Source organism: Saccoglossus kowalevskii, chromosome 3 (assembly GCF_978046115.1).
Source record: "Saccoglossus kowalevskii chromosome 3, keSacKowa6.1, whole genome shotgun sequence".
NCBI lineage: Eukaryota > Metazoa > Hemichordata > Enteropneusta > Harrimaniidae > Saccoglossus > Saccoglossus kowalevskii.
In genome coordinates this window covers 11,719,572-11,747,390 of record NC_140643.1, presented here as the reverse complement: position 1 = coordinate 11,747,390, position 27,819 = coordinate 11,719,572, and the positions used below count along the sequence as shown (strand labels likewise).

The following is a 27,819-nucleotide window of genomic DNA, read 5'->3' as shown; positions in this document are numbered from 1 at the left end:
TTATGTTCTGGGTAGGTACCAGTTTCAGCATCGAAGGTGCGTAATACACAGCATCTATAATTCGCATCTTCGAGTGATGAAGCGATTCTATGACGTAAAACTGAAGGCAAACAAAATCAACTACTGCCAGACAGATCTGCCTTCGAGACAGACAGATGTTTAAATGTTGAGTAAGTGTGTATTACAAGTATTAGAGCCTATAACATGCCTTACAACAGTCCTCAATCTGTACTATTTGTTTTAATCGCAATCTATATATTTTGAGAATCGCAAAGACTTGAGTACTACAATACAAAATGTGCAATTTGAAAACTGGCAGTCTGTTATCGTGCGGGAAATTTGCAACATGTACTAACTAAGCGCACACCAAAGATGACGAATTTGATGATTTGCTTTACGCCACAGAACGCCTCTTGTGACGTCAACATCGTGTGTGTACTTCCTTTTCCCTTTGTTGCCTACAAGACAGCAGTTTTCCAGTTGCAACTGTTTGCACGCTAACGAGAGTAAACGACTATGTTGAAAGCGTCAATAATGTTTTGATACTTGATCGACCGTCAACGGATTTTTAGATTTTTGCTATGAACTGAACAACGAATGACAAAAACACAAAGGTTTGAACCACATTGCTTATCGTGTATAAAGTGTTGTAGACCCTTCAAGCTTATGTTTTTTTTTAGGAAACTGACTTTGGCGGCACTCATATGAACTATCATAGAAGACTACTCAGTGGAAGCCCGCCGGGAAATGCGGTCAATTTTGTCTACCTGTTTTGATATCGTTGTATTTGCATAATTCCTTTGTGATATTCAAATATTTTAGAAGCATCAATTATGCTAAATTTGCGCGTTTCACGCATTTATGATGTAGATAAATTATTTGCTATACCTCGGCAGGATTTATCAAATCTACTACGAGATTAGTACTGAGTAATTGTCATAGTTTCTGTTAGCATTTACAATAAATGAGGAAATTTTCAACACAGTTGTCGATATTTTTTATGATATTTCAACCACATTTCCATTGATACTTCTGAACCTAATATTAATTATTTCCCATTTTATGATAGTCGTTTCACGGTGTTTTAATAATGCATCTCTATACCTTCCCATCTTGATTATTAAATTATGAAACTTGTTATATAAAATGAAAATGTACAGTTAAGAGGATATATATATATATATATATATCCTCTTAACTGTACATTTTCATTTTACAGTTATATAACCAGTTTCATAATTTTTATTATCGGTAATATAATATTCAGATAATCAGTTTTTGTCATCTTTCGTTTTTGATTTCATGACATTAGCTAGTTTCTCACTATATCATAAGAACATTCTGCACACTAGTAGCAGTCCCACGAAGCATCCACGTGCGTATATATGTGCCAAGCATGCGCATAAGAACTTTGGTAATGGCCTTGCTAGGTCTAAATAGTGATATGTATAAGACAATATAATAATAACTAAAATATACAATCCTGAATTGTTGTCATTTATCCCGACGTTATTAAATGCCTGTCCGTCTACCTACAACATTTCTGGGGAGTTAACTATCACTTTAATAGAACGGAATTCGGACAAATCAGAAGCAAAACGGCCACAAGTGACACAACATGCGTTTTTAGGCAAAACAAACATAATGTCGGAATTTTGAAAAATATATAATATGATTAGAATCAGAATATGTCTACAATATGCTTAAAATTCAGAAAAATAAATTTGAAAAATGACCTACAAATTGATTGGATACTTATTATTGATGTGATTCGCATTCCTACCACATGCAGATGTATTTGCACCAATATTTAGGTGGTAAAATAAAATACACGTGTATGTGTTGCTTTTCTAAATTCAGTGTTTCTTAATAGATGATCAAAAAAATTATCGGTAATTTGTCATTGCAGAATCAAGAACAGTTTGTGTCACGTGGCAATGTATTAATATTCCTGACTTGACAATCATTGGAATTGTCCGAATATTGTTAAAATTGTCGTAAAAGGGCTGAGTATCCTTAAACAATATAATACAAATGCATCAACAATACAAATAATAAGGATACATTAAACACAGTCCATGTATTTACAAACTACAAAAAACTGTTGATAGCATATGGCGAAAAGACTGTACTATTAATTGTTAATAATAATAATATTAAGTAAATATTACTGGAAATATGTGCCATGTGATCATGAGAATTCGAGGTACAATTGAAAAATGAAGTCCTGTATTCAAATTTCTCGGAGATTTGAGACAAAGGTGTAACATCAGCCCAAACCTTCTTAATTTGTAAAGTTGACACATAAATCATATATAAAATCATAGTTTAGACGTAAATACTACGTGCAACTGACATAAATATCTTTGTCTTAAGGGGCTAGCATTGTTATCGGAAATGCATGTTTCCTGATTCAGTTTCCGTGAGATCATCCGGACTACAAGTATATTGTATTAATAGAGTCGGTGCGTACCTAACCATCAGTTCTAACAGTATGACGTGTGCTAGTATCTGAATGTAGTCATATCAATAGTCAGTCGAGAAATAAGTGGGAAGGTGATTCCATAAAAAAACATAAATGTTGAATGTGCTATCTTATAATAATTATACTACCTGTAGCTACAGAGCGATATCTCTTCCCTGACAGCTAAATACGTTAGCATTCTATGCATGCGTCGTTATGCGTATGGTTTCGTTATGATATATCAGTTTATGTTCTGGGTAGGTACCATTTTCAGCATCGAAGGTACGTAATACACAGCATCTATAATTCGCATCTTCGAGTGATGAAGCGATTCTATGACGTAAATGCTGAAGGCAAACAAAATCAACTACTGCCAGACATCTGCCTTCGAGACAGACATATGTTTAAATGTTGAGTAAGTGTGTATTACAAGTATTAGAGCCTATAACATGCCTTACAACAGTCCTCAATCTGTACTATTTGTTTTAATCGCAATCTATATATTTTTAGAATCGCAAAGTTTACAATACAAAATGTGCAATTTGAAAACTGGAAGTCAGTGATCGTGCGGGAAATTTGCAACATGTACCGACTAAGCGCACACCAACGATGACTGACTTTGATGATTTGCTTTACGCCACAGAGCGCCTCTTGTGACGTCAACATCGTGGGTGTACTTCTTTTTTTGCCTGCAAGACAGCAGTTTTCCAGTTGCAACTGTTTGAACGTTAACAGGAGTAAACGACTCTGTTAAGGTAGAGATGCAGGTTCGTGAGCACTTGGGAGTGAAATATATATTTTTTTATTATCCAAAAAGTCTTGGCTATAAACTGTTAAAATTTTGTAGAATTGTGAATAGTGGAACATACTCAAAAAACGATTTTTAAATATAACAGGTGCAAACATTCTCTCTTTTGAATGCTTAGCCAGATTTAGCAAGGCTGTACATAAATAATAAAAAAGAAACATGGTGAAAAAAAATTATGGGATCTCCATATTATGCACTATATTTAACTTTTAACAAAACAATAATACATTTAAATTTGGAACTGTTACAGCCATTTAATTATGAGCATTAGCAAACTTCTTACTGGGTGAATTGTTATGCAAATTAGCAATTATCTCAGCATCTTTTTAGTGCACATCCCAGAACTTTAAAAAAAATAGCTCCTAGACGCTTTGGCCTTTTGTTTTGAAAATTTCACAAATGATTGACAATGTGTTTATCTTCAAAACGCCGTCGGTGCATTTGGTTGAACAGTGTTACAATCGTACAGACTAGCCTGGATGTTAATTTATGCATAAACTTTAAGTACCGGTAGTGCAATTTGAGCTGCTGCCCTGCAAAATTGACAACTGGTAGACCAATTTTGACAGGAAACAGAAGCATGGTTTAGAAGCTAATTTTTTAAAATCACTTTTGACCAAAAAAGCACATTTATGTGCATATTTCAAACTACAGTGTCCATAAAAACAACACTAACAAAATATTAAAATTCTTACAATAAGCTTTTCGAAAATATATAGTTTTGTGGACAAGGGAGGTCATTTTGGTTTCCTAATTAACTAATTAAAATAGGAAACTGACTTTGGCGGCACTCATATGAACTATCATAGAAGACTGCTCAGCGGAAGCCCGCCGGAAAAAGGGGGGTCAAATTTTTCTACCTGTTTTGATAAAGGTGTATATGCACCATTTCTTTGTGATATTCAAATATTTTAGAAGCATCAATTATGCTAAATTTGCTCGTTACATGCATTTATGATGTGGGTAAATTTTTTGCTATAAGTCAACCTCGGCAGGATTTATCAAATCGCATTAAAACTGTCACTGCACTTCACTATAATGATTGCTAATATATACTGAAGAAAAAAAGAAATGTATCACACATCAAAATTAAATAGTTACATATTCATCGAAATGGCACATAATTGGGGCTTGCAATGACATACAGTATTGTTATGTTATCGTTGATGCATCGACTGACTGCAATCTCATACACCGTTATAGAAGATGTTAGATTGAAAATATCGTCTATCTAGACGTCCCCAAGCTATATAAAATATCAAATCAATCATGTTAGCTTTCCAATAAGTTGACAAATATAAGGTTTTACCCGCAATATTCACCAATAAGTTGTCACCACAAAATGAAAATAATCGAATAGAAAATATAATTTTTCACCAAAATATATTCACTGTAAAAAATACATGTACATTATAAACATATAATCACACACACACAGCTCACTACACCACAGTTATATATGTCAAAAAAGACGACTTCAAGCAGCGTGTAAGAAACACGGCCTACAGCTCATACTATGAATATATGTTGAATCTCTGACATCACAAACAATATACAAATTAGATTTCTGCAAACATATTTCATGATCAGTATTGAACGGTATTAATTTCAATTTCAAATAAACAAGCATTACAGGATTCCAACTCCAACATTCTTATCAGATTTGCAAACTCTTATGAAAACGAATATAAATATATATTATGAATCTCCGACACATCTAAGTCTGTCTTAATGAGATTTTTTGACCCACGTATAATTTTACTTTCTGCGTTCTGCTATATATGTTGTTATATAGTTACATCCGGCTCTACCTCTGGACTAGATATTTCTTTGTATATAGCCCTGGGTAGATAGATGGTGATGTGGAAGCAGCTGCCATGAATCAAGTGTTAATGCCCCTGCATGGTGAAGCAAGCTTCGATGGCACAACTTTTTAGATGTGCGTTTAACGCACGGAACACCATCAACTGATCCAAGGCAGTATACGGTCTCAAATAACTGAGGTGTTGAAGTGTAGTAAAGCGAATATCTTCATCTATAAGAATCTTAGCGGAAAGCTGATGTCAAGACTTGACTCAAATCGCATGATGCAGATCCAATATATGATATAGTTAAACTGCAATTGTCACATGGTAATTTGGGTTGCAGGTTCCTTGGCGTAATGGTCAGGGAGATGAGAACCTCGTGATTTTATCAGTAATCATCAATAAACCATAACCATGGTATCGGGGAGGGATGAAGTTTCCACTGGGGTAAATGGTTTTACTTAGCACCAGGGAAAGTATTTTTTTGGCCCAGGGAAAGGTGTGCCCCACGAATCTTCACATTAATATTCATGAGACCATGGTAACCCTGCTGTAGGTGCAATAACCTGAGTAAACTATCAAAACCCTATCCTAATCAGGTTCAAATACGAGGTTGGCAGACAGTTCTGAAAGAAAGCATTGAGATGATCCCAATATACACCGATCGATCATGACATCATTCTCCCTTAGACTTTGCTGAAAAATGTTTAGGAGTGTCAGCATCATTTTCACTTGAGAGGTCACCCACAAGAATATGAACATGAATGAACCATAGGCAACCAAAGTGACAGAAGGCACTGGATAATTTAGTTAAGACCATCAAATCCTGAGTTAATTCAATACCAGCTGTTTCTCCAACCAAATCATTATTATCATGTACGTGTAATACCCTTGTTTCGCTGTTTACAGATTTCTGATTATCTGTAATTAGCAAAACGAACCATTAACTAACTAACTAACTAATCCCGTTATTTTCGGCAAATGTTTTATGAAGTTATACACACGACTGAAAGGTGAATATACTGGTCACGTGTTGACAGACAATTGTGAATATTGTACTTGTAAGAAACGAGCCATTTACGAATATTGTTATTTTCGGCAAATATTTTGTAAATACTGTGCGTATAAAACCCATTTTCTCTGATTACAGTTAATTTTTTTATTATGTGTGTCATCCCGTTCAGTTTCATTTCGTTTCGTCGATTATAATAAGCCCATTTGTGACCACAGAAATGACATTCAACATTGTTTGCAACTCAAACACTGCCTAAACATCTATTTGAAATAGTGGCGCAAACGTAACAGTAGCATGCTTCTTTCAATGATGAAGACAGCCTGGCTTTGTAGATTGTTATACAGCCACATCACCACTGCCAGCATAGGCAAAAAAGTGGGAAAACACAGACAAACACAAAGTAAAATAACTGAAGTATTGTCTACTCACCAGCAAGCTGATGACTCTTCTGTAGAGGGCAATGACTTTGGTAAGACTATAACAGCATAAAGTTTACAAATCAAATGAGTACTCCTTCCATAAAGGTCGGTATGTCAAAATACCTGATTTTAATGTTTTTTTCAACAAGTAAAATAAATGACAAGATTATTAGTTAACCAATCAAAGTGACGCGCATAAACTACCCATAATGGTAAATCCATTCATCATTTTGAAGCAAATTGCCCACATGCCCAATATCTTGTTACATGGCAGACATGTCAAAATATCTGATTTTGTTTAACTAAAATTGTCAGCAGTCAGCCATCTTGGATCAGACAATTGCTCAAAGCATGTAAATATAATTTGTCAAAAACAAAGTCCAGGATAAGTGCTACATCCCCAACCCAAATTCCAAGGGCATTTAGAAATCCTTCCAGGACTTTTAGTATTTTCTACTGGACTTTCAGATGCATGTTCTCTCTCAATATGTCTTTGATCTAAAAGTTAGAGTGCAACTTCCTTAGACAGAAATGCAGCCTTCCTTGATCATCTAAGCCATGGAGTGACCACTCCATTGACTCAGTCAAATAGGCGAGTTGTGATATGATAGAACAAGTGCCCCATTATTACATGTTTAGGCAGAGCTCCAGAAGGAGTACCTACACTTTATGCAATTTTTTTTAAATTATGCTAATTTATTCATGACGTAGCAGTTTCTGTGCTCATGAATATTCATTAATTTGTGGGTCAATACATTTTTAAAGGGGCGATATATTATTTTGAGGGGAAGAGTTAGAAAGGGGGATTAGCAATCCTTAGGGGGTCAATACAAAAGAAGGGACCCATTTGGAGAGCAGCCAAAAATCTAACTAAACATACTGGATTCGAACCAGCGATCGCTCACATTGCTGACATAGTACAAATCAACTGAGCTATGTGGGTAGTCATGCAAATTAAATAATTTGTTGTCGTATTTAGCTTTATTGCCAAATGGTGTTTGCGAGAAAAAGATGGGCAGGCAAGGGAATTGAACCCAGGTCCTCCTGATCACTATGTAGAGAACTGACCCACAAGACCATAATGGATTGACTGGATGTGTTTGCATTTGATAAGACTATATAGTGTGTATATATATAGAAATACAACATATTTCTATTATTGAGTTACAATTGTCCAAAAAATTGCAAATTTATGCATTTTTTTGCATGCATAAACTATATGCATGCCATAACCCGTTAGTGTACATCTTGCCAATTGGGTGTTTGCCATTTGCGTTGCCCATACCCGACCCGACCCTAACCCTAATGTCAAGACACGTTCCTGTTAATAATTCCGTTGCCCATACCTGACCCGACCCTAACCCTAATGCCAAGACACGTTCCTGTTTATAATTGCTCAATAATGATACTCTGTTGTGCACTGTCTGCGGATAAGTTGAATTGATGTCAACTGATTAAACAAGTCGCGTTTAAGTAATTTCCACTATTAACAAGTGGTTAAATTGTGACAATAAATGTGTGGACAAATATTTGAGATTAATTTTGGTGTAGACAACTCTCGTTTAATTATTTTACACCATTACAAGTTGTTAAATTGAGAGAATAAATGTCTCAACAAATATTAAATACTTAGTTTGATGTAAACAACTCACGTTTGATTAATTCCCACAATTACAGGTTGTTAAATTGAAAGAATAAATGTGCGGACAAATATTTTAGACTTATTTTTGTGTAGACATCTCTCGTTTGATTAATTCCCACAATTACATGTTGTTAAATTGAGAGAATAAATGTGCGGACAAATATTTTAGACTTATTTTGGTGTAGACAGCTCTCGTTTAATTATTTTACACCATTACAAGTTGTTAAATTGAGAGAATAAGTGTGCGGACAAATATTTTAGACTTATTTTGGTGTAGACAGCTCTCATTTAATTATTTTACACCATTCCAAGTTGTTAAATTGAGAGAATAAATGTGCGGACAAATATTTTAGACTTATTTTGGTGTAGACAGCTCTCGTTTAATTATTTTACACCATTACAAGTTGTTAAATTGAGAGAATAAATGTGCGGACAAATATTTTAGACTTATTTTGGTGTAGACAACTCTCGTTTAATTATTTTACACCATTACAAGTTGTTAAATTGAGAGAATAAATGTATGGACAAGTATTTGAAACTTATTTTGGTGTAGACAACTCTCATTTGATTAATTCCAACAATTACAAGTTCTTAAATTGACAGAATGAATGTATGGACAAATATTGACCATTATATTTGTGAGTAAATACCTGTTGTTTAATTAATTTCCACCTCTACAAGGTTGAGAGAATAAATGTGTCGACAAATATTTGATACTTATTTAGGTGTAAGAACTCGTGTTTGACCAACTTCCACCATTGCAAGTTGTTAAAATAATGAAATAAATATACTGGTATCATTGGATATTTGATTTAATTGTGAAACTTTCTAACAAAATGTTAACTGCTGGCTTCGAACCCTCAATCAACAATTCCGCAGACACAGTATAAATTCAACAACACCACAGAAGATATTCGTCTGTTGCCTGAATTGTTTTCGTAATATAGGGAACGCCATTGACACTTTAACAAAACTTACCTTGACTTGGGTCTTGTTTATCTCTTGTCACAATCTGGAAACTGTTGAACAAATTGCGCGTCGTCCAGTTAGTTATTTTATTATTTATTCATTCAGTTTTGTATGGTGGAGTTTTGTGAGGTTTATTATTTTTTTGCGACGTTCTTTGTTTACGGTTTGAGAGATTTCAGTTTATTTGATTAACGTTTTTACGGTAGCTCTGAGCGGGACTCGAAACCACTGTCTTTTCAAGCTAATTTTGTTTTATTTTGATGGCACGCTTGTGTACCACGCCACGACGTTGGTCGTTAAGTGGTGTTCATTTTTCTAACTAATCCAGTGTTCCGATGAGTTGAATGGAAAAGCCAAAACGATTGCTGGTTTCTGATTGCTTCGGTTCTGGTGAGTGTGTATCTAGTGTGATTCGAACCCATGTCGTTTGTATTGGGCGTTTTTTTATTTCCCATGTTGGCTACGCCGTAATATGCAACCACTTCCCCGTTTTATTGTGATTTTGAGTGTTTAATGATGTCTCCCTCACCCATCACGCCATGACCCAGGTTCAACCACACGGCCATTTTGCAACACAGTTCGTGACCCTCGGCGTCACCCGACTGACTATATGAGCGTTCTGTTCAACTGTTAAGCTAGGATTTATTACCGTTATTATCATTATATTGTCACATGATTTGTTTTACCTTATGTGTAATGTCTTAAGTATCTTTATTGTAATTTGTATATACCAATTCGTATATACCGAGGAAACGACCCCGATTGAAGGTCATGTATTTTATGACGTCACCAATTCATGTGTAGGTACTGCTTCTAGATCTGTGCCCATGTTTATCAGGTTTTTTCTGCTTATCACTTCATTGTTCCTCCCTCCACACAATAAAGAGTTATATAATACACTTATGCAGAATGTTCAGCTGGACAATATGTAAATTTACAGCAGCCAGTACTGAAGTAGATCAGGGATTTCTAAAAATCCCTGTCCTGACATCCTCTATTTCAGTAACATTGAACATAAATCAAAGAACTTCAGTGTGCTGAAAGTAATGGAGACGTACTAAAATTAATTATTATGGATGCATACAAGCCCAAATCTAATTAGATCATTGCATTGTCTTAGAGTATATATTTACGAAGATTCATTGAAATAAGATAAGTGCTTGAGATACTGATAGAAGAGCTGAAAAATTGATTTGTGTAAATTTGGGTAATAAATATTAACCTAAAACTAATCAGGTCTGTGTATTGTTCTATGTACCAAGTTTTATTAAAAAATGATTTTCTACCCGAGATAAAAGTCGAAAAGCCAAAAATTGACTAATTGTTATGCAAAATAAGTAATTAGTATGCATGGGATTTTTACCCAAAAGTAATCAGGTCCGAGTATAGTCCTATATCACCCATGTACCAAGTTTCATTGAAATGTAATGATCAATATTCGAAATATCAAAATCTGAAAACTGACCAATTATGCAAATTAGGTAATATGCAAATTTATTAACCTAAAACGAATCAGGTCTGTGTATTGTTCCATGACATGTACGAAGTTTATTGAAATTGGATAGTACTCGATATGTCAGAGAAAAAGTCGAAAATTGACTGTTATGCAAATTAGGTAATTAATATCAGTGGATATAATTAATATCTTTAGATATCAGTGGAACAGTCATGAAATGGCTAAAAATTAGTAATTATCATGCAAACTAGGTAATTAATATGCATGGGTTTTAACTAAACGCTAACCAAATCTGTGAATTAGCCCAAGAGCATTTATGCATCAAGTTTTATCAAAAAACAACATATGGTTTTTGAGTTATCAGTGGAACAGATGGACGGACACATGCACACATACAGGCACACCAACAGCAAAGACTCCCATTTTGTGCTTTACACACAGGAGTAAAAAATTAAGCGAGAACAAGTCTTATATTAAAACCTGAAAGCTCTAAATGTATAATAACATTCTCTATTGTAGCACATTAGTTCAGTTATGCACAATATCTTCAAGTAATATTGTGGGGTTCAAGATAGAGAACTATCTTCCTTCAATGTTTCTGGTATTTGAAAATAAAGCCAAACATAGCTACAATTGAGGTTGTTAAATTATCTATTACTTCATTTATTTATGAACCATGGCGACAGTGTTAAAAGGATTCCCCAGTCAATAACAGTTATGCATGTATTAATTTTAATTCAGTATTATTTTAATAATCAACCTCACATTAAAATGTGTACCTCATAAAATATTACAATAATGAATTTGAAAGATCCTTATGTATTTATAATTTTTTTTAAATATTTATAATAAAAGATACAATTTAAATTAAAAAATCAGTACTTAAAGAATTGGAATGTGGAAATGCATATTATACTGGATGACAAAATGCAAGTAAAATATTCTTGAGAATATTAATTAACAATAAAAGACTCATACACTTTGGTCTAGAAAAGGAATTCACAAGCAAGTCTAGCAGCTTTGTAACCTACACTGTAAAATACTTTATTTCAGCTGGAATTAATTAATTTTTTTGGATGCTTTGTATGGAATCTATTTTCACTGATTTTTGATGAGTTGAATGTAAAATATAGGAAAAAAAGTATATTCACTGGACTTTATTTTCACTAAATTATTCTTTCAGGGTAAATTAATTCCAAGCGAAAATAAGGTATTCCACAGTATTTGGTTATTCCTAATGTTGACAATCCCACAGAAGCTGTTGTTGGTAAATTAGTTTGACCACAGTATGCAGTGCTCCATGCCACTCTATTAACACCAAGAATGCATGTAGTGTTTAACTCACTATATGTCACTCGTATATCATTATGTTCACCTTTTGAACATAGGTGATTGGTTGAATGAAAATGATAGCAACATGGCAATGAACACTGCTGAGAATTTTCCTTATGCAGCACTTAATTTGACCAATATATAGCACGCATATTTATATAATACATTCCTTAGTCTCTGTATCTTTGCATAGTAAGTGTTAGAGAAGTATATCAAGTGGAATGTGCATATTATTGGACATTTGAATTATACATGTTCCTGAAGTGCAGTACAACGAAGGAAACCTCATATATATTATGGGTATTTGAAGAGTGGTACATATTGAGTGGAAGGCATTATAGATCCTAAGCAAGTCAGGATATAGAGATGTGTCTAGCTGTATATCAGACAAATACACAGACATGTTGTCAGGCTATGTCAGCAACAGTAATTGTGTTCTCATACCAAGCAGATATAGAAGATGTTCACAAAGATGTTACAGCTGAAGTTTACTCTTCAGAGTACAAATCACATTAACCAGTCGACCTGAGAGAATTATCACAATATGGAGAACTGTCCTAATAATTAAATCACACAGTCACCCCCACAGCATTTCAGATTTATCAAGGATTACAAACATTACTCTCTATACATTATTTATTAACACAATGTTTGAACAACAAACTAAAAGCAATTTACAATCATCTGTATATACAGGTGATGGAAAGAGTTCCCTTTTATTTGCAATAATTATCCAGTGCTTGAAGTTTGAAGTTGCAAGGGCACCACTTTTTCAAGGCCAAAATTGATAAAAATTGCCTTACCATAAAGGAATATCTGTATATATTGAGGAATATCTTTATTTTTTAAAAAGCACCAAGGCAAACTCATGAGGCATCAAGGCAAATTTGCCTTTGACGCCTTTGAAATCTAAGTCCTGATTATCTGCTATTATCATACATGTTTATACCAATCGTAAAATAGATTTCTTTTTTTCTCATCCATCCAACTTTTGTCGTGATCAGTTAACAGTTGTTCTTAAAATTATTATCAGAAGAGTAATCAACAATTCAATGTTTGACATAATTTTCCAACAGGGAGACAGCTCCATGATTGCGTAAGACTTCCTCCATTATTTTTGTCATGTCAGCATTGTATTATATATCCACCAATCATACACCAGATTTAGGTACTCACATACTTGAGTTCTTCACCTCGAAGTAAAAGAGTTTCACTTTCTAACTTAGGTACTTTTCTCTCCTGTAAAGCACAAAGAATATACCTGATTTAAAGTAAAATTACATATTTTTTAAGGGTAATCCCTTTGTATACAGAATGATGTGTATAGTGGCTGTATCCCCCCTCCAGAGACTGAGAGATATTGCTATACAAAGATGACGTCGTATACATAAGTAGCAAGATTAATATTTTTTTCAAGTGAGTATTGTAGGAACAAATATCAATATCACTTCATGCAATACCACATGTGTCCAATTTTAGCCATGAATAAACAATTATTATGTAACTCATTATTCTCAATGCATATGGGATGCATTGAGAATAATGAGTTACTGTGAAAATTAACTCCTCCATCATAATTAAACCAACTAAGATAGCATCAAACAGTTCAGTGGTTTTAGAGAAGTCATTTATAGCTGTCTGACATTGATTGATTACAATTGCTATTGACACAAGGAGCTGAAATGGCTAGAATGGCAAGTTTTTGACAATGTGTTCACTAAATATGATTTAAATTCACGTTGAACACTTCTGGAAACCTTTGTTATATATTAACTGCATATATAAAAAATCTCTTTGTAATTTTACTACAAAACATTGAAGTGAAAAAAGAAATTTCATCAATATAGTTCCGCAATAGACTAGACAGTGACACTATTCACAAAATATTTCTCTTATTGTTCTCAATGGATGATTTTAAATGTATTTATATGACAACAATATGTACTTACACTCATCATTCCAGTTCTTTCAAACTGTGTATTACCACAATTTCTGAAAAACAAAAGCATTTTATAGATGTACAAGACTAAACCAAACATGGTATGCATGATAATTATTTCAGAATTATTTTAGAGTCGTAGTGTGTTATTTTGTTCAATGCTTTGTTGGGTTTAATACTTTTGCCAACTTTGGTATGAATTGTTCACTTGGTTGAAACACCAAATAGTTAAGACGTTTACAGTTGGAATAGATCAATACTTTTGTTAAACTTTACATATTTTCCTTACTTTTGGCTCTACATACTCCAGTCACTTGTCACTCGTGACTGGAGCTTGAAGCCGTGTGTATATATCAGTTGTTCCGTATATGCCCTCTTTATTTATAGTTGTGTTATTAAATATTGAGTTGAAAGTTAATACATCTTCGTGTTGACGTCATTGCAAGCATGTGTGTCGAATTCGTGTACATTTCCAAACCTGGTCACCCCAATAATGGGTAAAGAACCCACAACACAAGGCAAGGTCTTTTGGTCCTCCTTTGGCTACCATTATTAATTAACTGAAAACAAGCCTTGTTACAGGTACATACATGTATACTGACATAGTTATATCGGTTTGAACTGTCACTTAGCAAGATGGCGGGCTACTTTGCAAATCACTTTGGCAGTTACGTCATTCTAGACTTAAAGGGGCACTTTCAGTTAAGACTACTCTCACAACAAATTTACTTTCTGGATTAAAATTACAATGGATAACAAAAGATAGATCAACTTTGTAAACAACATGAACAATAGTGTCCCATGATTCTTTGGTGCAATCTATGGGATTTTGCGGTTCCCCTTTAACAGATGGTGTACTGTATAAGATTATCTATTCGTATTTTAATAACTACTGTAGAATACTTTATTTTCGCTTAGAATTTATTTTCGCTATTTTCGCTGAAGGGATGATTCCGTGAAAATAAAATCCAGCGAATATACTTTTTTTCCTATATTTCACATTAAACTCATCAAAAATCAGTGAATATAAATTCCAAGCAAAACGCCCAAAAAGTCTTTTCAGCAAAACTTTATTCCAGCGAAAATAAAGTATTCCACAGTATTCTTTATGTCTTGTTTATCTACACTGTATACAATTCAAGAATATGAAACATCCAAAATAACATGATTTTTTTTTCATGAACGAGTTTCATTTTGAAAAACTGCACTTTACTTTTCATCTTTCATGAAAATGGAATGACCTAAACAAAGCCATCAAGTCTACATTGGATAGAAAAGTGTTTTGCAAAGTTGAAGTAATAAATATTTGGTTCTAGCATAATAAAAAAACAACCAAACTATTTACAAGTCATTTTAATGAAAATATACCTGAAGGCATGAAATAGAGTAGCTAAATAAGCTTAATTAAAAATTATATGCAAAAGCATATTAAATGACATTTTACTATGAAATTTGCATATAAAATTTTCTTCCCAGTGTGAATATTAAATGTCTAATTAACATATAAGATTATATATGTTTACATGTTATGGTTATGTGCGCTACATATAGTATTTGGTAAAGGTGAATAAACTTTGTAGATATAATTGTATAATTTACATGATTTCAGCAAATTATCATTCAACTACTTCACTTGATGTAAAAAGTTCATAATTTATGCAGTCAAAAACCATAACTAACAATATTTTGTTTCATAGTCCCTACAAAGATTCAAGCAAACATATCAGACTTGCCATATAGGCGAGTTTTGAGATCTCTGGTTGCTAAGTTACTCTGCATGTGCCAGTGATAAAAACGATTGAAGATTGAAATTGGCATGTGCACTGTAGCCAGAGAAAAAACCCAAAGAAAGCTTAGAAAGGACTGAGAGTATTGGAGACACATTAAATATAATTCGAAATTACTTAGCTGAAAACTAATTATGCAAATCAGAAAATTAATATGAACAGATTTGAGTGTAAAACTAATGAGGTCTGCGCAATGTAACAGAAAATCTATGTTTCCAAGTTTAATTGAAATGTGATTAGAACCCAAAAATTATGAATTATTATGCTTATTAGGAAATTAATATGAACAGATTTTTACCCCAAACTAATTAGGTTTGTACATTGTTCTAGAGCATCTTTGTACTAAGTTTCATTGAAATGGAATAATTAGTACTTTAGATATCAGTGTGAAAGCTTAAAATTGGTTAATTATGAAAATTAGGTAATTAATATGTACAGATTTTAACCCACAATTATCCAGGTCTGTCTATTGTCCTACAGCATCCATGTACATTCATTGATATGTGATGTTTAGTACCTGAGATATCAGTGTGAAAGTTGGTTAATTATGCAAATTAGGTGATTAATATGCACAAATATTTACCGGAAACTAATTGGGTCTGCATAATTCTAGATTCATTGAAATGTGATTAGTACTTTAGATATCAGTAGGAAAGCTGAAAATTAATTATGCAAATTAGTTAATTAATATGCACAATTATTTGCCCTAAAACTAATCAGGTCTCTGCATAGTCCTAAAGGATCTATGTACCAAGTTTCATTGAAATGCGATGATTAGTACTTGAGATACCCGTGGAAAAGCTGAAAATTAACTAATTATGCAAATTAGGTGATTAATATGTACTGATATTACCATAAAAACTATCAGGTCTGTGCAGTGTCATATGACATCTATGTACCAAGTTTCATCAAAAACCGATGTATGGTTCTTGAGATAGCAGTGGAACAGTCGGACACACATACACACATACATGTACACACATACACCCATACACACACACAGACAGACACACTAACTGCAAAGACTCCCATTATGTGCTTCGCACATGGGAGTCAAAAATTAATCCTCTAATAATATGCATATTAATATGGCCAAGAAAAAATAATAATTTTGTTTCCAATAACCTACTCATCTATACCTTTGGTGAAATTTTATTTTATGCAAATCATTCTATTTTTATTTTATGCAAATTAGCCAAGTTGTACCCACAACAATATTTATTTATTCACTTTGATGCATTGGATGACTTCCACTGTAAAGACCAATAGCAATTTGTAGTCAATCTTTCTTAATCTTAAGTCTGCATGATAGAAACAACCTGTTTATATTTAGTTCATTGTTTAAAAAAAAGCTGCATCTACACAATATTTTGTCAGCCCTAATATTTATTAGAAACACAGAATTTGTCTAGCTTGGCCTATGTAAAGATGTATCACACAGGTTATATTTGAAGTTCAATAGCTCTATTTAATGTCCAATGACACAAAGCATGTCTATTAATTCAACTGCTTTCATCAAAGATTATTAATTGTCAATTCTGAATGAATTACAAGCGTATCATTACAAGCGTATCATGTATTTAATCTCCAATAAAATAACTGAAGTTAGTATTCTGCATAATTATTTGTATGTAAATTATCTTCTATGGTTGGACATATTTCTGGGGAGAGCCCATCAATAGAGTATCACATATTTTTTGTTAACCAGTCTGTAAATGACTGATGAAGAATATTGCTCACTTATCAACATTAGCTCACAATCTGCTTGACAACATTGCCCATAAAATGTTTTAACCGATACACAGACATGTATATTCAATAGCAGCACCATTATTTTATCTTGCAAATGGCAATTTCTTGCCAACGAGTGGCTATGTATGCGAGTAAACTGTAAATGTGACCATCTATACATATATTATTTGTGTCAGGTCAGTGCTATCGGTATCATGTCATTCAGAACTACCTGCTTACATTTCTGTTATCTGGCCACTCATCCAACACATGTATACCGGTAATCTAATTTGGCTGAGTAAACTCCTACACTTGAATAGAACCAATTTAATAGAACTGCTAAACTTAAAACACAGTATAAATGAATTGAGTGACCTCAAAATGAGGTTACACGAAAGAAGTCTTGATTTTTGCTGAGGTTAGAATATTTTTCACTACATTGTTTGTTTTAGCCAAACACAAACATGCTAAGCAACTTGACAAAAATGGAGAAAATAAGAACAATCACAATACTTTTCATATTCAATTATTATGATTCAAGTAGTGAAGTGAAATATGATACTGCAACAAGGAATTAATTTATAGATACTGTAGAATACTTTATTTTCGCTGAAGGGATGATTCCGTGAAAATAAAATCCAGCGAATATACTTTTTTCCTATATTTCATATTAAACTCATCAAAATTCAGTGAAAATAAATTCCAAGCAAAACGCCCAAAAAGCCTTTTAAGCGAAAATTAATTCTAGCGAAAATAAAGTATTCCACAGTAATACATTTTTCTGATGTTTAATTTGCTTTTCTGTGTGCTATAACATAAATGATCACTATGGTTTGAAATTCCTCTTAACCATAGGTAGCAAAAATTTGTTGTAGCAAAATCATAAAAATAATCTGTCATTGGTGACTGATTAACAGAAGCCCATACAGTATGTTGTTGTAGATCCTGAAAATATGTGATTTTAGAATTGAAGAGAAAAGTGATCGAATTACAATTTAATACTGTTTCATTACATATTTCCAAATTGCTCAGTGATAAAATAAAAGTATAATCATTATGTTAATATTTTTCATGCAAACAAGCTTTACATGTGTCCTCTAACATAACTGATTTTGTAGATATTTGGGATCAAAATAGAATCCCCCCAAATCAAGTTGAGTCAGTTTGTTCAATGTTGGGAGGTCAGACTTTAAGTAAAAATAAAATTATATGTGTCTTGAGACAGAAACTAAAATGTTGCGGCCCATGATTTCCTTCATTTTTTCACTTATTTTGTTTAAATATGTGAATTTAATTTTAACAAATTCTGTATAGCAAGGTGTTTTTCAAGATCACTATATCAATGTTTCTATTGCATCACAGCAAATCTCTGCATCAATGGTGCGTCATGTTGGCCAAGAGGACATGCTTTTCATAAAGTCCTATTACAAATATGGAAGCTGCATCTTTTGTGATGGCTTTCATAAAATAAAAGAAGCATTTATCTCTTAGATATCATTTAGTTCTTGTGATGTGTTACTTGAGTTTTTTAACATGCACCGACTACATCCAACAAACATAATTTATCGTTTTTAATCAATAGGATACTTTTCTCTTAAACATCACATGTTTAGTTGTTCAAGCAGAATGCACTTTAGTTTATATTACTGAGTGAGCAGTTTCAAACCCATATGTTCTGGATGTATAGGTGAACACACTAACCACTGTGATATCCCCTGGTGAATATTACTGGATTCTTTCAAAGCAAGTGCAAAACTTGATACAGTCAAAACTGTGCTAGTGACCACCTGTCTATAGTGACAATTTTTAGGCAGTCCTAAGGCATAACATATGAGCAACCTGTGTATAAAGACCACCTGTCTATAGTGACCTCTTTTAGACAGTCCTAGAGCATAACATATGAAAAACCTGTGTATAAAGACCACCTGTCTATAGTGACCTCTTTTAGACAGTCCTAAGGCATAACATATGAAAAACCTGTGTATAAAGACCACCTGTCTATAGTGACCTCTTTTAGACAGTCCTAAGGCATAACATATGAAAAACCTGTGTATAAAGACCACCTGTCTATAGTGACCTCTTTTAGACAGTCCTAGAGCATAACATATGAAAAACCTGTGTATAAAGACCACCTGTCTATAGTGACCTCTTTTAGACAGTCCTAAGGCATAACATATGAAAAACCTGTGTATAAAGACCACCTGTCTATAGTGACCTCTTTTAGACAGTCCTAGAGCATAACATATGAAAAACCTGTGTATAAAGACCACCTGTCTATAGTGACCTCTTTTAGACAGTCCTAAGGCATAACATATGAAAAACCTGTGTATAAAGACCACCTGTCTTATGTGACCATCCTTTCAGCAATATTTTTGCAGACTAGCCTTTTTTTTAAGAGACCAAAACAAGATAAATTTTCTTTCTTTCAAATGTACAAGTTGGCGATTCCTGAGAAAAATAATCAAACTTCCATATAAAAACAATTTTAATGAAGTCGAATGGGTGGTCACCCAACAAATGTGTGACTGTAACACAGTTTCCATTGCTGTGTGCAATCTGATTGTTCTGCATTACCTCTATATTGAGTAAACTTTCCCCCAACTTGAGTACTCACCTACAGCTACCAGTAGGCAACATATTAAAAGTAAACATTCTGGTTTTACATTTCTTGCACTGGTAGTATCGTTGTTTAGTTTCATGCCACTTTAAACTATGATTTTCTTTTTTACATCTCTCGGAAGGACTGAAGTAAGTATACTGACACTGGAAATAGAATGGGTAAAGACATTTTCAGGCGATGATGATGAAACTTTTAAATAGTTGGTTTTCCCCACAACATTGGAACATTCATTGTTAGCTATACCTTGTTATGACTTTGATACTGGCACTCATGGATACACAGGGCAAACTGGCTGGCAAAAACTATATTTATTTATTTATGAAATTAACATACAAGCGAATTTTTATATTGACAAAATAAGTTATGTTGTGTTATGTTAAGTTCAACAATTGATTACGGTCGTTGTTCAACATCAAGGTATGTCAAAACACCAGCACAATGTTACTAAGTTGTTGGAAAATGATAGGTGGATATTGTTTTCCTTGATTATCAGTATCCACTTTAAATCACTGCTCATTTACCAACTTAGCGTATATGAAAATTCTTACTTGTTTACAAGAGACAACTTTGCAAACTTTCTCCATGATAGAAGTTGCCCTTGTTTCCAACTTCTCCTTTTTTTCCAGCTCTTGGAAATACTTCTCTTGAAGATCAGCTTCCACCTGTATCAGAAATATGTATTTATAATTTTCCAAAATTTAATCATAATATATGTTGAATATAGTATATTATTGATTCATCTAGAACTGAAAACAATAAAGTTTACCATTCAGTAAAAGCTATATTTGTATTCATTTCTTAATGTATAATTTAAATTTGAAGTAAAATGCGTCACCACCATTAACACCTTACAGATGGTACATTCCAACACAGTAGCAAGATGGCCTGTTGTTGTTGTTGTTGTTGTTGTTGTCGAGAGCGTGTTCTTGAAACTTGAGTTCCAAGTGGCATATACAACAGATGGTTTATTTACATCAAAACACGTGTTCCGTGTAGTAGTAATATGGCCAAAAATAAAAACAGCCGTTATTTGGCCATCTTTGATCTGATTATGAAACACACTGATATGTTTGATGTATGTGCCAAATATGAATGAAAATGAAACATAAATTGTGGAAATATAGAAGTAAGGCCAAAAAGTCAGATTGCTGTCAATCGGCCATCCTTGACCAGATTTTGAAACAAATTGTCATGGACATGCATCCTAACATGTATAAAGTACATGTATGTGCCAAATTTGAATGAAAACTGACAGAGCACTTCCAAGCTACCACATAAAAAAAACAAAAAAACAAGATGCCTGCCAGTCGAACATCTTTGATCCAATTGCGAAATAAATTGTCATGGACATGTAACATAACGTGTATAATCTATGTACCAAGTTTGAATGACAACTGACAAAGCATGTCCAGCCATCTTTTCAAAAAACAAGATGGCTGCCAGTTGGCCATTTTGAATTGAATCGCTAAACCACTGCATGTGCATATGTTCCACATAAGGTACTAGGCACATGCAAAGAATGAATGGAATCGGTCCAAGGGATTCTGAAATATTACTATTGACAGACTGACGCAGGAACGGACGGACAGACTCAGGAACTCACGAACGGACGGACAGACTCAGGAACTCACGGACGGTCGGGACATGTATCCTAACATGTATGATCGATGTACTAAATTTGAATGAAAATTGACATAGCATGTCCAAAAAACCAGATTTTGAAACAAATTGTCATGGACATGCATCCTAACATGTATAAAAAACATGTATGTGCCAAATTTGAATGAAAACTGACAGAGCACTTCCAAGATACCGCATAAAAAAAACAAAACAAGATGGCTGCCAGTCGGCCATCTTTGATCCAATTGTGAAATAAATTGTCATGGACATGTATCCTAACATGTATAATCTATGTACCAAATTTGAATGAAAACTGACAAAGCATGTCCAAAATACATTAACATTTTTTTCAAAAAAACAAGATGGCTGCCAGTCGGCCATTTTGAATTGAATCGCTAAACCACTGCATGTGCATATGTCCCAGATAAAGTACTAGGCACATGCAAAGAATGAACGAAATCGGTCTAAGGGATTCTGAGATACGACTACGGACGGACGGACAGGGACTAATTACTGACACTAAATCATTATGTTCATCACCCTATGAAATAGGTAATCATACACAGCATGCCATTTGTCAAACAGTGCCATTAAGTCTAGAACAAAGTAAACAATAAAGTGTTTTGTAAAGTTGAGATCCATCTTGCTGACTAACCGTTCGAGTAATTCAAATAAGTGGACTAGACTCCAAACTCTGTAACAAACCATTTACGCTGCTCAAAGCTTGTTATACTAGCTCACCTCATGTACAAGTTCAGAATGCTTTGACTTTGCCTTCACCATGTTTTGGAACTCCTCTGAGTGCTTATCAATCTCTGATAAGTCCGTGCCGAGAAATTTCTTTTTCTTCCTAGGCTGTTCGCTTGGGGGTGATTCTATGTATAAAGATATGTAGTAAACGTATTTGAGTCAATGCATTGATTTAATGCATAACCTAGGAATTCCATTGGATGCACAGATGATTAATTTTCAAAATACATCCAAATAGATTGAACCCAAAAAATGACAGGATAAGTTTCTCATAATTATCAATCTCTCAATTATGTGCCACCAGCTATGGATACTTTCAAATAAGAGCTCAAGAACACAATAACCATAAATGTCTTCATTTCAATCAATAAACCATGTAAATGTGTTGAAAGTGGATCCAACACAATCGAAACATCACTTGTGTGTATGCTTACCATCTTGTGAAAGCCTCCTATCTCGCTCAACTCTTTTGTTTATCTGTGTAACTTTATCTGGTGTTATCTTCTTACCAACAGCATTGGGATCATCTCTTGATGCAGGACCTTTGGATTTCCAGAATGCAGTAGCTCGGCTCTATAAATCAATTACATGCAACTTTATAGCATAATTGAAGGTACATCTCGTGTTTCAGTGAAATAGTTCATGCATGACCAAGATCTAATTCTGGAATGGTAGAAATGCTTGATAGGTTTGCTTTACAGCACTGAAATATCCACCAGTCAGCCACATTGAATAGGATAAATGGCCATCAATCGGCCGTTTTGAATAGGATAAATGGTCATCAATTGGCTGTTTTGAATAGGATAAATGGCCATCAATGGGCCGTTTTGAATAGAATAAATGGTCATCAATCGGCCGTGTTGAATAGGATGGATAAATGGCCATCAATTGGCTGTTTTGAATAGAATAAATGGCCATCAATCGGCCATTTTGAATAGGATAAATGGTCATCAATTGGCCGTTTTGAATAGGATGACTGACCATCAATCGGCCGTTTTGAATAGGATAAATGGCCATAATTCGGCCGTTTTGAATAGGATAAATGGTCATCAATTGGCTGTTTTGAATAGGATGACTGGCCATCAATCGGCCGTTTTGAATAGGATAAATGGCCATAATTCGGCCGTTTTGAATAGGATAAATGGTCATCAATTGGCTGTTTTGAATAGGATAAATGGCCATCAATGGCCGTTTTGAATAGAATAAATGGTCATCAATCGGCCGTGTTGAATAGGATGTATAAATGGCCATCAATTGGCTGTTTTGAATAGAATAAATGGCCATCGTCCGTTTTGAATAGGATAAATGGCCATCAATCAGCCATTTTGAATAGGATAAATGGTCATCAATTGGCCGTTTTGAATAGGATGACTGGCCATCAATCGGCCGTTTTGATTAGGATAAATGGCCATAACTCGGCCGTTTTGAATAGGATAAATGGTCATCAATTGGCTGTTTTGAATAGGATAAATGGCCATCAATCGGCCGTTTTGAATAGGATAAATGGTCATCAATTGGTCGATTTGAATAGGATAAATGGTCATCAATTGGCCGTGTTGAATAGGATAAATGGCCATCAATCGGCCGTTTTGAATAGAATAAATGGTCATCAATCGGCCGTGTTGAATAGGATAAATGGCCATCAATCGGCTGTTTTGAATAGGATAAATGGCCATCAATCGGCTGTTTTGAATAGGATAAATGGCCATCAATCGGCTGTTTTGAATAGGATAAATGGCCATCAATCGACCATCTTGAATAGGATTGCTAACAAATAGTCTGGCAATAATGTATCCTACCAGTAAGTACTATCATAAATGTACATATATCTTTAAAGTACAGACAGAAAGATGGACAGACAGACAGAGACACAAAGGTAAATCTGATTCCCTATCCCTAAGAGGCACATTGAACTGAATCCTTACCTTGGCAGACGATTTACTTGGTGGACTAAAATCTAGAAATACTTGCTGATCATCACCTACTCCTCTACCAAGCATAGGTGGAAGAGGTACATTGGGAGAGGTTACAGCTGATAGTTTTCTTTTTTGTGCTCTTTTTCTTTCAAGCAAATCTTTCTTATGGATTTTAATTAAATCAGAAGCTGACACAGATTCTATTAATCCATTCTTGACTTTTTCTGAAAGTGAAGAAAATAATTAAATTACATTTTCCTGCTTGATGGTTGCCAGGCAATGAAAATTCCCAGATGTCTGCCCAAGAATATTGAATAATTAATTTGTTATTGTTTTCCTATAATTCGCTGACAATTTTTTAAAGCTGAAGGGATGTCACCTGAGCATGCATAGGAAATGAGTAGAAAGCAAAGTTAACAACAAATGCTAAAACTTAAAGATTTGTGGGTAGATGCTTGTTTGTAAACTACAACACGTTATGGCCGTTTGACGCATGTGTAGGTGATGAAACCCCCTTCCCATCCCCGCTTTTAGTTGCTTAGGCCATAACTTAATTTCAATAGAACTGAATTATAAATCCGGACAAATCCGGACAAATAGAAACGTCCAATGAACAAAACAGTGTCTTTAAGCTTAAAAAACCTGAAAACAGATGAATCTAGGAAAATGCAAAATAATACATCAAATAAATTACATAAGGTTACTTGATGTACGTCATAGATTGTCCTTATCTTTGACCAAATATTGATTTGTTAGGTTCTCTTCCCTATTAATCAATATACATAGCTTTACTATTCAAATTTGTAGATAAGATCAGTAAAAAGAATATTCTTTCCTTTTCAATCTAGCTACACCCTAAAGGCATCCTGATATTTGCATAAACTGATGCTTGAGAACCGCTATTGAAGAGGAGAGTAGTGTGTTATATTTTTACATCCCTAAATATTTTCACCAAATTAATTCTTCATCAATTCTGTAGAAATTAAATATAAGGCTCAAAATTCATGTATGTATCGTAGTACATATTGCAATCAACCACAAATCACCTACTTTAATAGTCTGGAAAAACAATCCTATCATGGTAACAGGTTTTATTGAGAACAAAAAGGCTAATGAACAGCATCTTTGTCAGCCAAAGTTCATTTATTTGGCCATCGCCTCACCATTATAGCTTGGTAGAATTCCCCATAAACATATATATGCATTGTAAATGGAACACAAGGGTAAAAGTTGTGACGTGTTTCCATGGGAAATTAAATATGAAGTCACGTGTTTGTGCAAGTTAATCTCTGATGTGAAATATATCTAATGGAAAAATTTATTGATTTAATTTTGAAATTTATGTATTTTCAAATCATTCAGAAACTTGTATATGGGTACTGTTTGGGATTAAGTAGGAGTACTTTCCTAGTAAACAGGCATTGTTGAGAACAGAGAAACCTGACCTGTAGTGGTTCAACAGTAGGTCATGTGACCTGTAGTAGGTTAACAGTAGCTAGGTCATGTGACCTGTAGTAGTTGAACAGTAGGTCATGTGACCTGTAGCTGGTTAACAGTAGGTCATGTGACCTGTAGTGGGTTAACAGTAGGTCATGTGACCTGTAGTGGCGTTGTGTCGTCACCGGAAGCGCTGTCCCAGCACAAACCTGTGTCATATGACGCCTTACTAGCCGATTTTGGCTAAAATTCCGCTCCGCCGCCTCTTTACAACAGTGTTTATACGCGAAACTTGATATTGCTTTTTACAATTTGGGTTGCCTTTTAATCACATATTTTTATGAAATATTGTTTATTTAGTGAAATATTATTGTCATACATAATTCAATTGTTGAAACAACAGAAACTAACACATAATAACGATAATAAAATTTGTGTTTGAAGTTCGAAGTAGTTGCGTTATTTCCGGTTTCAACTAGTTCGAAAATAGAACGTCCTTGAGCGCAATAAAATCACACGTAGAACGCCTTCCGAACCAGACATTAGCAGCGTAAACTTATTGCAAATTTGCCCAATTTTAGGGCCAGTATGTCCTTACAATATTTCTAAGTTTTATTTATCGTTTTTTAGTAAACATGCCCCTGAAACGATTTGATATACCCGTAAAACTTCTAAACATTCGAAATTTCGAACAAACTCCCGACACACCTTGCACGATATGCGTCAGATCGGTGTTGAAAGAACGCCGACCTGCAGCGTCAATGCTGTAGTGGGTTAACAGTATGTCATGTGACCTGTAGTGGTTGAACAGTAGGTAATATGACCTGTAGCGGGTTAACAGTAGGTCATGTGACCGGAAGCAGGTTAACAGTAGGTCATGTGACCGGTAGCGGTGGGACAGTAGGTCATGCGACCTGTAGTGGGTGAACAGTAGGTCATGTGACCTGTAGAGGTTGAACAATAGAATTTTTGATTAATGGGCACTTCTGAGAAAGCAACAGTGAAAAACATTTCTATTTTTTTTAACTTTGTATTCAAATAAACTTGATATAAGATTGAGATAAACATTTCTCAGCACCAAATTTCCACTGAAGAGCTTATACTGTACATAAATTTTGATGATGAAAAATTATCTTACCAGTTTCCTCAGTGGTCTTCATATGTTTTAATAAATTCTGTGAACCAACTGTAGGGACCACTAATCGTTCTTGGCTGTACAAGAGATTGCAGTAAGTGTATTAAACTATTACCCCACCATCAAATAGAGAATATCACATGGAAAAGTTATCATCAAGAAATATTATCTTGCAAATGTCCTATTGACCTCTTGAATTGTTTCATTATTATTAAGTTGCAAAAGATTGATAAGATGTGTGTAAAACATTGCAATAATTATACTTTCAATAACAGCCACTTAAGGGAGTATTTTTATTGCCTTTAGCAAAGACCAATAAGTGCATAATAATCTATCCAGAATGATTGATGTGGCTGAATTCATAAGACAGCATTCTTACAAAGACAAATTCTCTGTCACTTAAAATTAACATTTCTTTTTTTCATTTTTTAATATACATCTCTTATTGCCCGGCCTCTGGCTACATTCAAGAGATTAAGTGTCTGGGTGGGTGCTCGAGCTGGGGTTCTAGTTCAAAGAGTTTATGACTGTGACCGAATGTTAGAAAGCTAGCATGTCTTATTGTTGTGACGTCAGGCATAGGAATATCAATCCCCACTGTAAACGTTTGAATAAATGGTAGTAATAAGAATAATAACAGAGATAAATGAAGAACAATTAGTTCAATTGCATTTTTTCAATGAACTCTATAAGGTATATCATAAAACCTTCATGGATTGGATAAGGCTTTTGTGACCCTCTGTCTTAAGGCTAACACAGCCTCGCAAGCTTGTATCCAGTCCATAAAGAGTATTATCATAAAAGTAGCAATTTATTTTGCGGCTTGTCTTCTAATAGACAATTCTTTTGTTTTTATTATAGCCATTGATTTATGTTAGGAGTCCTCTGTTTTAATTGTAAATACAATAGAAATGTATTTTGCGGCTTGCTTGTAACAGAAAATTCTTTTGTTTTTATTATAAATACCAGTTTAT

At 34.1% G+C, this 27,819-nt stretch overlaps 1 protein-coding gene across 1 annotated transcript in view; it reads right to left on the bottom strand.

Annotated features, from left to right (window-relative positions):
* Positions 1-12,501: 12,501 nt before the first annotated feature.
* Positions 12,502-27,819, bottom strand: part of LOC102806169 (protein MCM10 homolog) — a 33,496-nt gene continuing 18,178 nt past the window's right edge. The window contains exons 12-19 of the mRNA XM_085496767.1: positions 26,849-26,922; positions 24,283-24,497; positions 22,792-22,930; positions 22,349-22,482; positions 20,536-20,649; positions 19,982-20,130; positions 13,860-13,902; positions 12,502-13,149 (exon numbers count right to left, since the gene is read on the bottom strand). Of these exons, the coding sequence (XP_085352893.1) occupies positions 13,075-13,149; positions 13,860-13,902; positions 19,982-20,130; positions 20,536-20,649; positions 22,349-22,482; positions 22,792-22,930; positions 24,283-24,497; positions 26,849-26,922 (943 nt within the window). The 3' untranslated portion in view covers positions 12,502-13,074. The remainder of the gene's footprint in view (positions 13,150-13,859; positions 13,903-19,981; positions 20,131-20,535; positions 20,650-22,348; positions 22,483-22,791; positions 22,931-24,282; positions 24,498-26,848; positions 26,923-27,819) is intronic.